The sequence below is a fragment of the Ranitomeya variabilis genome, chromosome 2, assembly GCF_051348905.1.
Source record: "Ranitomeya variabilis isolate aRanVar5 chromosome 2, aRanVar5.hap1, whole genome shotgun sequence".
NCBI lineage: Eukaryota > Metazoa > Chordata > Amphibia > Anura > Dendrobatidae > Ranitomeya > Ranitomeya variabilis.
Window position 1 is genome coordinate 837,843,445 of NC_135233.1, and position 15,076 is coordinate 837,858,520.

A 15,076-nucleotide genomic window follows, 5' to 3' on the forward strand; every position below is an offset into this window, starting at 1 on the left:
AGCCTGAATAACACTACGGGTGATTTCACACTGCATTTTGACTCCCGTTCGTTGGTCCCGTCGGGTCTTGTGTACGAACCACTGCAAATCGGGATTTGGGCGTACTACGTCCAAGTGTACCTCTCCAGTAGGCGTACACATCTTAAAATGATGCACAACAGCGCACATGTTCACTCTGATGGCGCATATGCCCGAATCCCGTTTTGAGGGGGGTTCGGATGCAAACCCCAACAGGACCAATGAACAGTTGTCAAAATGCAGTGTGAAAGCACTCTAAGCCATTGCCTCAATTTTGGTCCATCCTTGCATGCTAAAACTGAGATACATTTCTGGAGTTCTATTTATTGCTAATCCTGCTGATGTGCCCTAAATTATGGCATCCAAATACTGTAGTTTTATTTTGCCTCTTCACAAAATTTTAAAGCAGTAAAAATGAAATGCATTCATCTCTTGCCTGCAATCTCAAAACAGTTGCTCAATAGGATGATATTCTTCGTTTTTCCTGTACGATCTGACCAATAACCAAACACTGGACCAGACAAGAGTTCTGTAAGGCTAAATGCAGAGAGAACGAGACCCAGGAAGAAAGGCTGAGCATCGAGTGACTGCAGATACAGCCATACTGTAGGTAAGATCACAGCTGGAAGGATAAAGACAAGACATACATGAGTAGCACATCATCACTACTTCAAAGAGAAAATGGTTTATTAGAAGACTAGGCCACTACTTTGACGCATTCCAAAATGATACGAACATAAAAAAAAAAAACTATTGGATCCCTGCCGTGCAAATATATTGCAGCTTTTGTATCCTACCGACCACATGGCTTCCGGTTTGGGTGAGGAAGATGGAGCTTAAAGTGACCTCTGCAGTCAGTCAGTCAGCAACCACTAATTGGCGGCACTGGTCACATTCTGTCTGAGCTGGATGAAACAGTATCTTAGCGCTTTCCTTTTCCTAAAAAGAATGCCACCACTGTAACCAATTGGAACCCACCTAATGCTCCTCCCCCCAGATACACAAACACCAGAGTAGGAAGTCAGTAGAGCAACATGCAACACCAGCATCAGATTAGAAGGAACAGATAAGTAAGTTTGGGTTTTTTTTATGCTAGTACCACCATGGCTTTATTTTTTAGTTATTTCAAAGTAGTGGACAACTTTATATGTAGTACTGTGTGAATTGAAGGTAGCATCACGCAATGAAGCATTCATAAATGAAAATACTGTATATACAGTATATCTCCAAAGAATTCAGTGTTTATAAAACAAGAGGGGATTATAAGGAGAGAAATGGGAAGCGCAGGCTTCTGAGTATAGTAGTCAATTTCCAAAGGTATATGCTCAGTGTGAATCCACTCACCTTTTTGGTGTCTTGAGATACTGCGTATAGATCCAATCCAATCCATGGATCACTCCATTCCTCTTTCCATTCAGTCTGCTGCAGAGATCTGGGAATTGATGAGCGCACTGAACAGTGCTTTCATAGGCGATAACACTTTGTAAGTATTTTTCCCAGCAATATGAGCTCCTGAAGTATTCGGATTCAAGGATGATTTTAATTTCAAACTAGAACACAACCAGTTTCGACTTCTTAGAGTCTTCCTCAGGTTTAATGTCATGCCTTCTCTCAGTTTTGGCTCGCTAAGTCGTCACAATGCCTTAATACATGAGCGGATGCTGGGCGCGTTCATAAGTCTTTAGTTTTTATTTAGAATAATTCACATACAAAGTTGGGTAACTTTGCATTAACTGAATTGAATTACTTCTCTTATACATATTCTAAGTACACTGAATATTATACCTCATGGCTGCATTCACAATTCTGAAGATTTCAGAGCTGAAATCATTAGCATGCCTAGCTATATTATGTGGTCTGTGTGTGGATTCCCATGCTGGAACTGGTCTGCTTTCCACCAGGCCATACATTAATCCACTTTAGGAAAAACTAAATTGTACTGGCCTTTTTTAAGCCAAGATGTTAGTGGTATGTGTTGTTACAAACTGGTTGTTTCCAGCAGTAACTTTATAAATGCAACTGTGGATTATACGGAATATCTCCTATGTGGCTTCTTTTCATCTTACTTCTGCTCATGCGCCGTTCACAAAGAGTAGTGGTGATTCCTTTGGTTAGACACCTCTAAAAACTGTTCTAACTTATGATATATCCATTGTAGCACATGTTTAACAGGAAGTCAATTTTCATTGATTTGCAATTGTTCACGCTATGGAACATCCTCAAATCATATTCGAGAGTTACAGCTTATTAGCTATCCACAGGATAGTTGACAAGTGTGAGGGGATCCCACCTCTTGGACACACTCTTGTTAGGAGTAGAGATGAGCGAACTTGTTCGGAAACGTTTGCCAATCTCCAATTTGGCACAAACTTAGCACATTCTGATTATTATTCAGTTTCACAAGCATTTTTACTCAAAGTCAGCAAAATTCGGTAAATCATCACATTTCCAATAATGCTTTTTGCTATTACTTTGGCTAGAATAGTGGTGCTGTTTGATGAGCGGAGGAGATAGGGGGACGTGTTTGATGAGGGGAGCATGTGTGTAGAGGTTAGAGCGCTTTTTTTTCCCCACAACTTTGTGTGTTGATTCTGGCAACCAATCAGGGCGCAGAAACCATCCACAAAGTCATGACAAAAGGTCTTCTGTGATTGGCTGCCGAGGTCACATATCCCTGGTCATGTAAAAAGTGGACATCTTGTTTTGCTGGTGCCATTTTCTCAGTGTCACCGTGCAGAGAATCCGCTCCTGCTAGTGCTGCAAGTGAACTTGTCATTTAGCTAGATAGGATCCTGTCCTGTGTGAAATCGATCTTCCAGCATCTATCTAGATTGTGAAAAACTTGGTTTCAGTCTCAGGAGGCCCAATTTGCTAATCCAAATAGTTTGTGAGATAACTGTTTCAGTGACAAATCAGAGGGGCAGATTTCCACTTAAAAATCGTTTGGTATAACAGTGTTGTTCAGGCACACTATCTAAGAAAATAGTGATTTTTCATTTAGGGACAGGTGACTGACAAGTTTAGGCCCAAGGTTGTGAAACAGCAAGTTGCAAGAGGGGAAGCTTATATACGAGTGGGAAAAAAGCGAGGTCGTGGTGGAAGGGGGAAAATGCTTGGTGTTCGACGTGTGAGTGGGTAAGGTGTTAAAGGGCACCTGTCACCCCGTTTTTTGAAGATGAGCTAAAAATACCGTTAAATAGGGGCAGAGCTGGGCGTTACATTAGTGTCTTTGTGTGCCTTTATAACCTACCTAAGCTGCCGAAATACCTTTGTAAAGTCGCCGTTTTCTGCTGTCACTCACGCTGGTCTGGTCATATGGGTGTGGTGACAGCGCTGTTTCTCCCCCAGAAACCTGCTCATCATTACGTTGGTGGCGTAGTGGTGTGCACATGTCCGAAGCGAAGATCCACTGCCCAAGAGATTCAAAACAGCGCGGTCTTCGCTATTCGCAGTTTACCGGTGGGCGCGGCCATCTTTCCTGTGGCCGCGCGTGCGCAGATGGAGTGCTCTGCTGCCCGGGGCTTCAGGAAAATGGCCGCCGCGATCTCCATCTGCGCATGCGCGGAATCCCGCGGCCATTTTCCTGAAGCCCCGGGCAGCAGAGCGCTCCATCTGCGCACGCGCGGCCACAGGAAAGATGGCCGCGCCCACCGGTAAACGGCGAATAGCGAAGACCGCGCTGTTTTGAATCTCCTGCGCAGTGGATCTTCGCTTTGGACATGCGCACACCACTACGCCACCAACGTAATGATGAGCAGGATTCTGGGGGAGAAACAGCGCTGTCACCACGCCCATATGACCAGACCAGCGTGAGTGACAGCAGAAAACGGCGACTTTACAAAGGTATTTCGGCAGCTTAGGTAGGTTATAAAGGCACACAAAGACACTAATGTAACGCCCAACTCTGCCCCTATTTAACGCTATTTTTAGCTCAACTTCAAAAAACGGGGTGACAGGTGCCCTTTAATGTTAAAGAAACTTAACTGAACAAACACCATCTCATCCTATCCAAAAACCACAGACAACATCTGTTACTGGAAGGGCAACTACACTCCCTTTCTTTGGCAGTCGCACAGCGGTACGCCTTGTAGATGAGAGCCAAAAAGAGCACGTGAATCAGTAGAGGAAAGCATCTGCAATGATACCCACAATTTTTTCATGTTGGATCTGGCGCAAGACGAAGTAGGATCCGAGTAGAATCCAGACCCTCGGGGATTGAGGTGATCCTGATGAGACTCAGATACCAGAGGTGCACACAGACTGTACTATGGTGTCAGGGCAGAAAGAGGAGGGTGAATCTCAGAGTGAGGAGTGTGAGAACACAGAGGATGACGATGAGGTTGTAGATCCCACTTGTTGTGAACCCTTAGATACGCAGCCGAGTGGCTTAGCAAAGGAGGTGGAGGAGGAGGAAGACGACGAGATTAGTGGCGACTTCCTGCACAGACATGAAGTGATGCAACCACGACAAGCACTGGCTCCTCAGCCCCAGCTGTGGCCAGAAACGATCACGAGTGTGCAGTGTTAGCCTGGGCCTTTTTTGAGACCGCAAAGGATTAACCAACTCATGTTATCTACCAAATTTGCACAAAAAAAAAAAAACTCAGTAGAGGCAAAAATTGCTACATGCATGAACCTGCAAATGCGCAATCAATATGCCTTAGTCTGGGAATCTCACTGCGCTAAAATGATGACTAGAGGGCCTCACCAACTACCGACCATCCCATCAAAATCACATGTGCTGCCTTTTACTCCTCCGTCACAGTTCCAAGTCTTCTCACACAGGTCTCCGGCTGCAGAAACTCCACTTGTTCACCCCCTACAGTTGGGGCGAGTGAAAGCCAGTCAGCTGTTACAGAAGTGGACATGGCTGCTATTTTTGTGTCACCTAGCACAATACATATTTCTCAATCCACCATAACATTTCTGCCTTGCCTACACCTCAATCACAGTCCAGCAGTTTGTCCTGTTCTCTGTACTCCACCCTCTCTCAGCACAGCAGCCAGCCCTCGGTTCCGCAGTTGTGATCAGGTAGAAGAAAGTTTCCTCCTACATATGCCGAAGATAAGAGCTTGAAGACCACCATCTCCAATCTGTTGGCCACAGAAATGCTGCCTTACCGCCTGGTGGATATAGACGGGTTCAGAAAGTTGATGGCCATCGCAGTCCCCCTGAACCAATTGCTCAGTCGCCATTACGTCTCTAAGAAACATGTGCATGCGCTACATCAGCAAGTTGCAGACAAGATCATCCGTTCAGTAAAAAAAAAAAAAAAAATCTATGTCTGCCAGAGTGCATTTCACCACTGACACATGGACAAGCAAACATGGGCAGGTGCGTTACATCTCACTGACTGGGCACTGGGTGACTCTGTAGGCTGTGTGGTCAGGCAGTCAAGGGGCTTCTCCACAAGTCCACAGGTCTTTGAATCCCAAAGGCTTGTGGGAGAAATCTCTGTATCGAACACTTCCTCCACCTCCTCTATGGCCTCAACATCTCCCTTAATCAGACATGGGTTTCAACAGTGCAGACAGAATCACCCCCATCTCCGTACTGCACAGCCATGGCTCACTGCAACCAGGCAGCGTTCAAATTAATATGCCTTAGAGATCGCAGTCACACAGCTCAAGAGTTGTTGACAGCTATCCAGGCCGAGTTAGAGCAATAGCTGTCTCCACTGAAACTGGAGCCAGAGAAGGCTGTGTGTGATGAAGGTGCAACCCTGGTGGCAACCCTACGCCGGGGCAACCTCACACATGTGCCTTGCATGGCTCACATCCTCAACCTGGTGGTACAGCAATTTCTCCACCACTATCCCGGCCTGGATGCGCTGCTGCAGAAAGCACGGTCGTTGTGTGCTTACTTATGACAATCACACCACACAAGTCATTGACTTACATCGCTACAGAGGTCTCTCGGCCTACCAGTTAACCATTTGATTTGCAATGTTCTGACAGGGTGGAATTCCACCCTGCAAGTTTCAGCGGCTGTGGCAGCAGCAACGAGCCCTGGTGCAGTATGTCCATTTGCATAGCTAGGGCCAACGCAGTATGGACATTGTGCAAATCACAGTTGAGGAATGGGCACAGATGAAGGACCTCTGCACCCTTCTGTACAGTTTTGAAATGGCTACTAAGATGTTTAGCGCTGACAATGCCATCATCAGCATGACTATTCCGGTCATCTACATGAAAGAGCACACTTTGAATAGTCTGCGTGAGGAGATGGTGGTCTCAGAGGAGGTGGAAGCAGAGAAGGATGCAGAAGGCATAACAATATCTAAAATTTCCAGACTGTCGTTGCACAGGCAGGTGCCATGGAAGGGTGGCTTACAGCCATCAAGGGGGACTCATGGTACCAGACAAATGGTTAGTGAAGGTGCAGGAGCCAAGGAACAAATGGAGAAGGATGAGGTGATGGACGCACAACAGTCAGGAGATGAAGAGGATAATGATCCCCTCTCTGTTGTCTGTGGTTGGCGGGAGGGGACGGAGGAAGCAATCTTGAGTGTTAACCCACCATCACACCATGGACTAGGACCTCATGGAAGCGCCCGACACATGAGTGCCTTCTATCTTCAACACGATGCCCGTATTCTTAGGGTTAGAAATAGTGCTGACTACTGGGTTGCCACTCTGTTAAATTCACAGTACAAGAGTAAATTTAGGTAGATGATTTCCCCCTGGAAAGGCATGAGAGCATGCTGGAGTATCGAAACACGCTTGTAGACAAATGTTAAGAGTGATTTTCCCCAAGATAGCACTGAGGCACATAGTGTGTATCGCAGTTCTAGACGTCCAACCCGGGTAACATCAAGGAGTCATCGCAAAAGCATTAGCAGCAGCTTAAATGTCACAAGCATTTTCAGTGAGTCCTTTCATACATTTTTTTAAACCAGCCCGTGAACCAGCAGAACAGAGTACAAGTGTGCTGGTTCACATGACTTGCAAACGACTGGAGAGGATAGTGAAGGAGTACATGGAGCTAAATATCAATGACGTCGGGGTGGGCTTAGACCCTTTTGCATTTTGGTCTTCAAAAATGGAAGAGTGGCATTAGCGCGCCAGTCACGCCTTGGAGGTTTTGTCATGCCCAGCAGCCAGCGTTCTCTCAGCACGTGTCTTCAGTGCTGCTAGTGGTGTTCTGGCAGATAAGCACATCCGGTTGGGCAGACTAGGCGAGAGGGTCATTTTTACTCGTTTTTACTGTCTTGCATTGATCACGCATTATTACAGTCTGTGCCATCTTTGTGATGTCTTCAATGCCTGCTGTTGCCACTGCTGTTACAATCAATTTTTGAAATGTGGAAACTCCAAATTGGGTTTCTATCTGGTGGGTTGCCTGTGGTGGAAGGTGTATCAGAGGCCTATTACACTGTTTCTACACTGTGGAAATTGATGCCACTTTAGTGGTGTGTGAAGATAAGTTTTTGAAATGTGGACACTACAAGATGGGTATCCATCTGGTGAGTTGCCTGTGTAAGTAGGGCTTCCAAACAGTCAGGCCTGCACTTTCAGTGAACTACCTGTGTTACTTTCCTTACATTTTTCTACCACTAGTACTATATGAAACTGATGTTTATGCCATTTAACTGTGGCTGGAAGAAAAAAAAAGTTGGAGGTGTTGCATGAGATATCAGGGCTTCCAGCTAAGAAGGCTTACACTGCTCCCTTAACCATCAGGACCTCTTTCAAACTTCAATTTCAAGCTGTAAATGCTGGGCCAGACCCTGATACCTCATGCATGGCCCATGGCTGACTACTGCTGTGCCATTTGTAAATTTCTACTGTGGGTCAATTGATGTCAATTTTCATGGTGTTAAGATGTTGTGTATATGTTTGGTTTGGCCTCCCACTGAATTTAACGGGGTTCGGGTACGTTCATCTAACCGTTTGGCGAATATGTTCGGCGAATCGAACTGAACCTTAAAAGGTTCGCTCATCTCAAATTAGGAGCACTGGTTTAAAAGAGAGACGAACGCACATGAATGCCACTGCTTCATTCATTTCTTATGAGACTTGCAGAGTTGACTTAGCACCTCTTTAATGACAATAACTTGCAAATAGATTGGAGAAATAAAATACAAACCATATTCAATGCCACTGAGCAAAAAGATTAGTCCTATGGCAGCATTTGTCAGATTCCTCTTCCTCCGTATCAAAACTGAAAAAAGGAAAATATACCATTTCAGTGCAGATGAGGAAAACATTGTGAAAGAAATAGATTGAATATTTAAAAATAAATTTAAAAAAAAACGTATGCATTATGCAATTGTTTTAAGCATAAATATCCATCATCACATATTAGCCATTACCCCAAAGGAAACATATTTTTTTTAATGAAAAAAATAATAATAATTTTGCTAACGACACAACTTAAAACAAATACTAAAATCATGTACTAGGGATCCACACTCTTTTGCTACATAAAATAGAATATAGCACTTTTTCAGAAACTCAGAACTTATTCACAATTATGTCTAAAGGCTTAGCAGAAGAGGCAGTAGCATAAATATCGAGCAAGAACATACAGTACATTGGTCACACTAAGGCTACTTTCACACTTGCGTTGGTACGGGTCTGTCGCTAAGCGTCGGGCCGACGTACGTTGTGAAATTTGTGCATAACGTGGGCAGCGGATGTCGTTTTTCAACGCATCCGCTGCCCATTCTGAAGTCCGGGGAGGAGGGGGCGGAGTTCCGGCCGCACATGCGCAGTACAAAATGGCGGACGCGACGTACGAAAAAAACGTTCCCTTGAACGTTTTTTCGTGACGACGGTCCGCGAAAACACGACGGATCTGTTGCACGACGGACACGACATGTGGCCATCCGTTGCGATCCGTCGCTAATACAAGTCTAAGGGAAAAAAACGCATCCTGGATAGGTGTCATAATTGACGCCTCTCCATTATTAATCTGGCTTAATGTCATGTTACAATAGCAACGTGACATTAACCCTTCATTACCCCATATCCCACCGCTAGACGGGAGTGGGAAGAGAGTGGCCAAGTGCCAGAATAGGCGCATCTTCCACGGGGCAGCATGGTGGAAGCTGTGCTAATGCAGTCGCTCCTGTCTGTAAAATGTTGTGAATTAATGTAATGCAGGGGAATGTCCTGTAGTTACCTTGAGTCGCGGTGATGCGCCCCCTGCTGGATGTCCTCATATGAACTCTAGCGTGGGAATTTTTCCCAGGCTCGAGTTCATATGAGGACATCCAGCAGAGGGCGCATCACCGCGACTCAAGGTAACTACAGGACATTCCCCTGCTTTCCATTCATTCCCCGGGGTTTTACAGCCAGGAGCACTGCATTAGCACAGCTCCAGGGTGTAAAATGATTTAACCCCTTCAGATGGATTTACATCGTGGCACTGACAGAACGACGGAAGGTATGGGATATTGTTGATTTTTTATTTTACCTTTTTTACAGGACGAGGGTCTTCAGGTGGATTACCAGTATAATAATATATTACAACACCCTGTGTTTTTATTTCATTAAAATACTTTTAAATAATGTGTGTGTTTTATTAATCATTTCGTACTATTGAATTAATAATGGATAGGTGTAATAATTGACGCCTCTCCATTATTAATCTGGCTTAATGTCACCTTACAATAGCAAGGTGACATTAACCCTTCATTACCCCATATACCACCGCTAGACGGGAGTGGGAAGAGAGTGGCCAAGTGCCAGAATAGGCGCATCTTCCAGATGTGCCTTTTCTGGGGTGGCTGGGGGCAGATGTTTTTAACCAGGGGGTGTGTTGTGAATTAGACTTTTTTGGCTCCCTCTTGTGGTCACTAGTGATATGACTCTAAGATTGTCTTTCCTCAGTTTGGCACCCACCTGGGTCGTTAGTCCAGGGGTGTTGCTATATGAACTTCCTGAATTCTCAGTCTGGTGCCTGGCATCGTTGTAATCAGTCCTTTCTGTTTGCTCCTGTCTGCTGGTCCTGGTTCTTGCAAAATTAAGCTAAGTCCTGCTTCCTTGTTTTTTGGTTATTTGTATTGCTCTTATTTTTTGTCCAGCTTGTACTAAATGTGATTCCTCATTTTGCTGGAAGCTCTAGGGGGCTGGTATTCTCCCCCCGGGCCGTTAGACGGTTCGGGGGTTCTTGAATATCCAGCGTGGAAATTTTGATAGGGTTTTTGCTGACCGTATAAGTCATCTTACTATTTTCTGCTATAAGTCAGTGGGCCTCTCTTTGCTAAATACCTAGTTCATTCTTACATTTGTCTTTTCTTCTTACTTCACCGTTATTATTTGTTGGGGGCTTGTATCCAACTTTTGGGGTCTTTTCTCTGGAGGCAAGAAAGGTCTATCTTTTCCCTTCTAGGGTTAGTTAGTTCTCCGGCTGGCGCGAGACGTCTAGAACCAACGTAGGCACGTTCCCCGGCTGCTGCTATTTGTGGTGCTAGGATTAGATATACGGTCAGCCCAGTTACCACTGCCCTATGAGCTGGTTTTTTGTGTTTGCAGACTTAGTATTTATTTCTGAAACCCTCTGCCATTGGGGTCATAACAGGGGGGCCAATAACCATGGACCCTCCCCTCTCTAGGCTATTAATATCTGCCCTCAGTCACTGGCGCCAATTTTTTCCACGATTTAACCCTTTATTTTACAAGCTACAGCGCCCAAATTTTGCACATACACACTACTAACATTAGTAGTGTGGAATATGCAAAAAAAAAAAAAGAAGGGATATGAGATGGCTTACTGTATGTAAACCATGTCTCATATCCTGTCGGGTTTGTGAAGGAGAAAGAAAAAGCCGGCTTTTCACATATCTCATGCTTAATTAAATATAAATACAGTATATATATATATATATATATATATATATATATATATATATATATATATATATATATATATATATATATATGTGTGTGTGTCTCAATTATATATATATATATATATATATATATATATATATATATATATATATATACACACACACACACACACATATACATACATACTGTATATATGTTTGAACGAACATTTGAGCACATAAATCCATTAGATGTCGGTTTTGTAAGCCTGCGAGAAAATATCGCAGTACGGATGCCATACGGATTACATATGGCGGATGCCATGCGCAAAATACGCTGCCACACCCTGCCTACGGATGACATACGGATCACTATTTTGGGAACATTTCTGCGTATTATGGACCGCATTTTCATACGCTGAGTGTGATGCCGGCCTTATACTGATTAAAACGATAACTTGGTCGATGAAATCTGTTCTCTGGTTGTTGCTTAATCTTTATTTTCAGTTTGAGTTAATGATATGCTCGTGCCCTGGGGCAGCCTGTGAAGGGGGGGGAGGGGTCTTCATGTGGTGCTCTGCTTAGGTATTCATAATGCAGACTGCTGACAGGTCACTGATCCCTCAGTGATCTGCCCCCTAGTTTACATAATGAATATTATATGTATTGAAAAAAAAAAAAATCACCTTCAGCTGGGACAGGCACTGGTGCTGCAGCATGATTGCATGTATAATATGCATCAAATAGTTTTATTTGCTGGTATAATTTTATTCACACAAAAAAAAAGTCTGTCTCAAAATGGCATCAGCCGGCGGCCGAATCGCCGATAGATGCTGCTGAGCAGGCACCGCTGGCGCCATCTTAGTGGAGACAACCTTTTTAATCTCTAGCAAGATGGGGCTGGTGGCGCCTACGCAGTAGCATCTATTGGATCGCCGATAGATGCTACTGTACACGTGCAGCCAGCGCCATTTTGAGACAGTGTTTTTTTTTCCTGAATAAATTTATATCGGCAAACAAAACAATTTAATGCATATTATACATACGATCATGCTGTAGCGTGAGCACCTGCATGCTGAATGAGATTTTTTTTTTCCAATACATATAATATTCAGCATGTAAAATAGGGGGGCAAGTCACTGAGGGATCACTGACCTGTCAGAGGCCATACAGATGAATACCTAATCAGAGCACCACATAAAGAACCCCTCCGGGATGCCCCGGAGCACGGGCATATACCGTAATTAACTGAAAATAAAGACTAAACAACAACCACAAGACGGATTTCATAACTCAGGTATCATTGTAATCAGTATAACGGCGCCAACCTGACACTGTCTGTAGGTTAATGTGCACAATCCCTTTTAAAAGCAGATTTTTACAATCGCAGTAAAAGATATAATATCTCAAAAATCTCTTTTTTTTTTTTAGCTGAATTTGTAAAACTGCTGCGGTTTTTAATTCTGCAGCATGTCAATTCTTTCAATGTTTTTGCAGAGTTTTTTTACCCATAGAAAGCAATTAGAAAGTGAAAAAAAAAATGCTGTGAAATCCGCATCAGGGTATGTGTCCACGTTCAGGAAACGCTGTGTGTTTGACGCTGCGCAGAGCCGCAGCGTCAAACACGCAGCGTCCAGATGTTACAGCACAGTGGAGGGGATTTTATCAAATCCCGTCTCCACTATGCGTGGTAACACGCATCCGTTGGCCCTGCGATTCAGGACATGCTGCGTGTCTTTTAAGATCGCAGCATGTCCGTGTACCTTGCGGCGACGCTGCGCCACCGCAAGGTAAATCACAGGGCCCTATGTGTGGGGTGCGATGATGCCGGATGTGTGCAATGAACACATCCGGCATCATTGCGTCACAGAAGGGGGCGGGGCTTAGAGCGGAGCGGGTTTGCCGCTCCGTCCAAACCGCCGGCCATCCGGAAGGTGGACACATACCCTCAGTGTTTTTCGTGCGTTTTTGGTGCATAAAACTAACTTATTAAATGTGAACTGTAGGCCAAGCACATATATAATCCGCACCCAAGAAACGCTACAAGAAAACTCATCAACTCGGGCATTTTGAACTCTGAGATTTTACTGCCAAGAGCAGGTTTTGGCTGTAGAAAATAATGCAGTAAAAACGCTGCATGTGAACATAGCCTAAGAAAACTTCAGGTTGTAAATATTGATGACCAAGAATCTAAACTAAACTTACAAGTCAAGATCAAGGGGGCAGAATGAAATTCGCCTAGTTCAGATATTGTATGATGTAAGCAAAGTAACTAAATAAACTTTCATGTGTAGGCATGCTATCGGTGCAATTATAGAGCCTATAAATCCCAGCCTTGATGAATTTATTCCTCACCTACTTGACTTATCATATAACATCTTTATATAAAGAAACTTTATTTCAATCAATATAGGACCACCTCTTTATTCATAATAAAAAAACAATTTTGGGATATATCAAAGAGTTACTGGGGAAACCCTTTTTCAAAGATTTCCTATCTTTGCAGGTTTAAAACATGTTGCATACCACAGAATCAGCAGCTGCAGAATGTGCTTGTTTTTTTTAAGAGAATATGGTTCAGAAATGATTGAAATAAAGCTTTTTAGTCTGCAAAATATCTATTTGCACACACAGTAAGGCTATGTGCCCCCGTTTCGGATTAGTGTGTGGATTTTTCCGCACCGTTTTTGAAAAATCCGCAGGTAAAACGCACTGCGGATTTCACATGCGGATTCCTATTGAGAAGCAAGTGTAAAACACTGCGGAATCCGCACAAAGAATTGACATGCTGCGAAAAATAAACCGCAGCGTTTCCACGCGGTATTTTCCACACCATGGGCACAGCGGATTTGGTTTTCCATAGGTGTACATGGTACTGTAAAGCTGATGAGAAACTGCTGCAAATCCGCAGTGGCCAATCCGCAACGTGTGCACATAGCTTAAATCCTCAAAAGCAATTACATAAAAGGGGTACCATTTGTTTAAAGGGGCTGAACGGGATCGGGGGAGCCGAGCAACGTGGGATCGGGGGACAGGAGAGGGGAGCCACATACCAGGACAGGACAGGGGGAGCCACATACCAGGACAGGACAGGGGGAGCCACATACCAGGACAGGACAGGGGGAGCCACATACCAGGACAGGACAGGGGGAGCCACATACCAGGACAGGACAGGGGGAGCCACATACCAGGACAGGACAGGGGGAGCCACATACCAGGACATGAGGAGCTACATACCAGGACAGGGCAGGAGGAGTCACATACCAGGACAGGACAGGACAGGGGGAGCTATGCATAGCAGGACAGGGGAGCAACAAACCAGGACAGGACAGGGGGAGCCACATACCAGGAAAGGATGGGGAGCCACGCATAGCAGGACAGAACTGGGGGAGCCACATACCAGAACAGGACAAGGGGAGCAATGCATACCAGGACACGGATGAGGGGACAATGCATACCCGGCTTATACTAGAGTCAATAAGCTTACCCAGTTTTCTATGGCAAAAGTAGGTGCCTCGGTTTATACTCGGGTCGGCTTATACACGAATATATACGGTATATATTTATTACACACACAAACACTGAAAGCATGAGATCTAAACTACATTATTGCTGAATACAAAAAATGATTGTTTTCAAAAACCAATTCATGTATGCCTATAAACCACGGCAAGGTAACCTCCGGAGGCAAGTACATTTTACTCAGCAACACTGTAGTTTAGATTTCACGTTTTCAGTGTTTGCATAGATCTTGGCCCTTACAGAGTGCTGCAGTGTCCTTTTTTGTATGTTATACAGTCATTGCAGCTTGCACCTGTTCACACTATATGGAGGTACTGGTCAGGTTTTTTTGCAACCCCTTTAAAGCATATCTTCAGGGTATCTGAGGATTAATCCGATCTTTCAAACACCAGTCTCTGCATGTATACTGAATAACAGCTATCTAATATAAAACATACTAATTTGTCTGTGCACAAAAGATGCAGCAAAGCCCAAACAACAACAAACATTTGTATTGAGCTTTTTTCACAATGGACTCAAAGCACAAACAATTCATAGTCACACCACCTAAGATCCTCATCATTATCGCTTATTTCCATTACACGGGTATTTGAATTACATTTTTCACTATGTTTACCCATGGATTATTATAATACTACAGTGCCTAGATATTCATTGTCCGTGATAAGTCCTCTGTTTCTGTAGTATTGGATTCTAATATTTGACTTGGATCACTGTGATCTAACATTACCAATTGCTAATATCCACATACAAACCACA

At 44.1% G+C, this 15,076-nt stretch overlaps 1 protein-coding gene across 5 annotated transcripts in view; it reads right to left on the reverse strand.

The window, feature by feature from the left end:
• The window catches only part of LOC143807957 (major facilitator superfamily domain-containing protein 8-like), a 193,686-nt gene that overhangs the window by 159,879 nt on the left and 18,731 nt on the right, over positions 1-15,076 (reverse strand). For 3 of the 5 annotated variants that reach the window (XM_077290105.1, XM_077290104.1, XM_077290108.1), the window contains exons 2-3: positions 8,107-8,181; positions 455-640 (exon numbers count right to left, since the gene is read on the reverse strand). In XM_077290105.1, coding sequence (XP_077146220.1) covers positions 455-640; positions 8,107-8,181 — 261 coding nt within the window. Of the gene's footprint in view, positions 1-454; positions 641-1,362; positions 1,569-8,106; positions 8,182-15,076 lie in introns of all 5 variants that reach the window. The other 2 variants (XM_077290107.1, XM_077290106.1) reach the window with 2 other exon arrangements.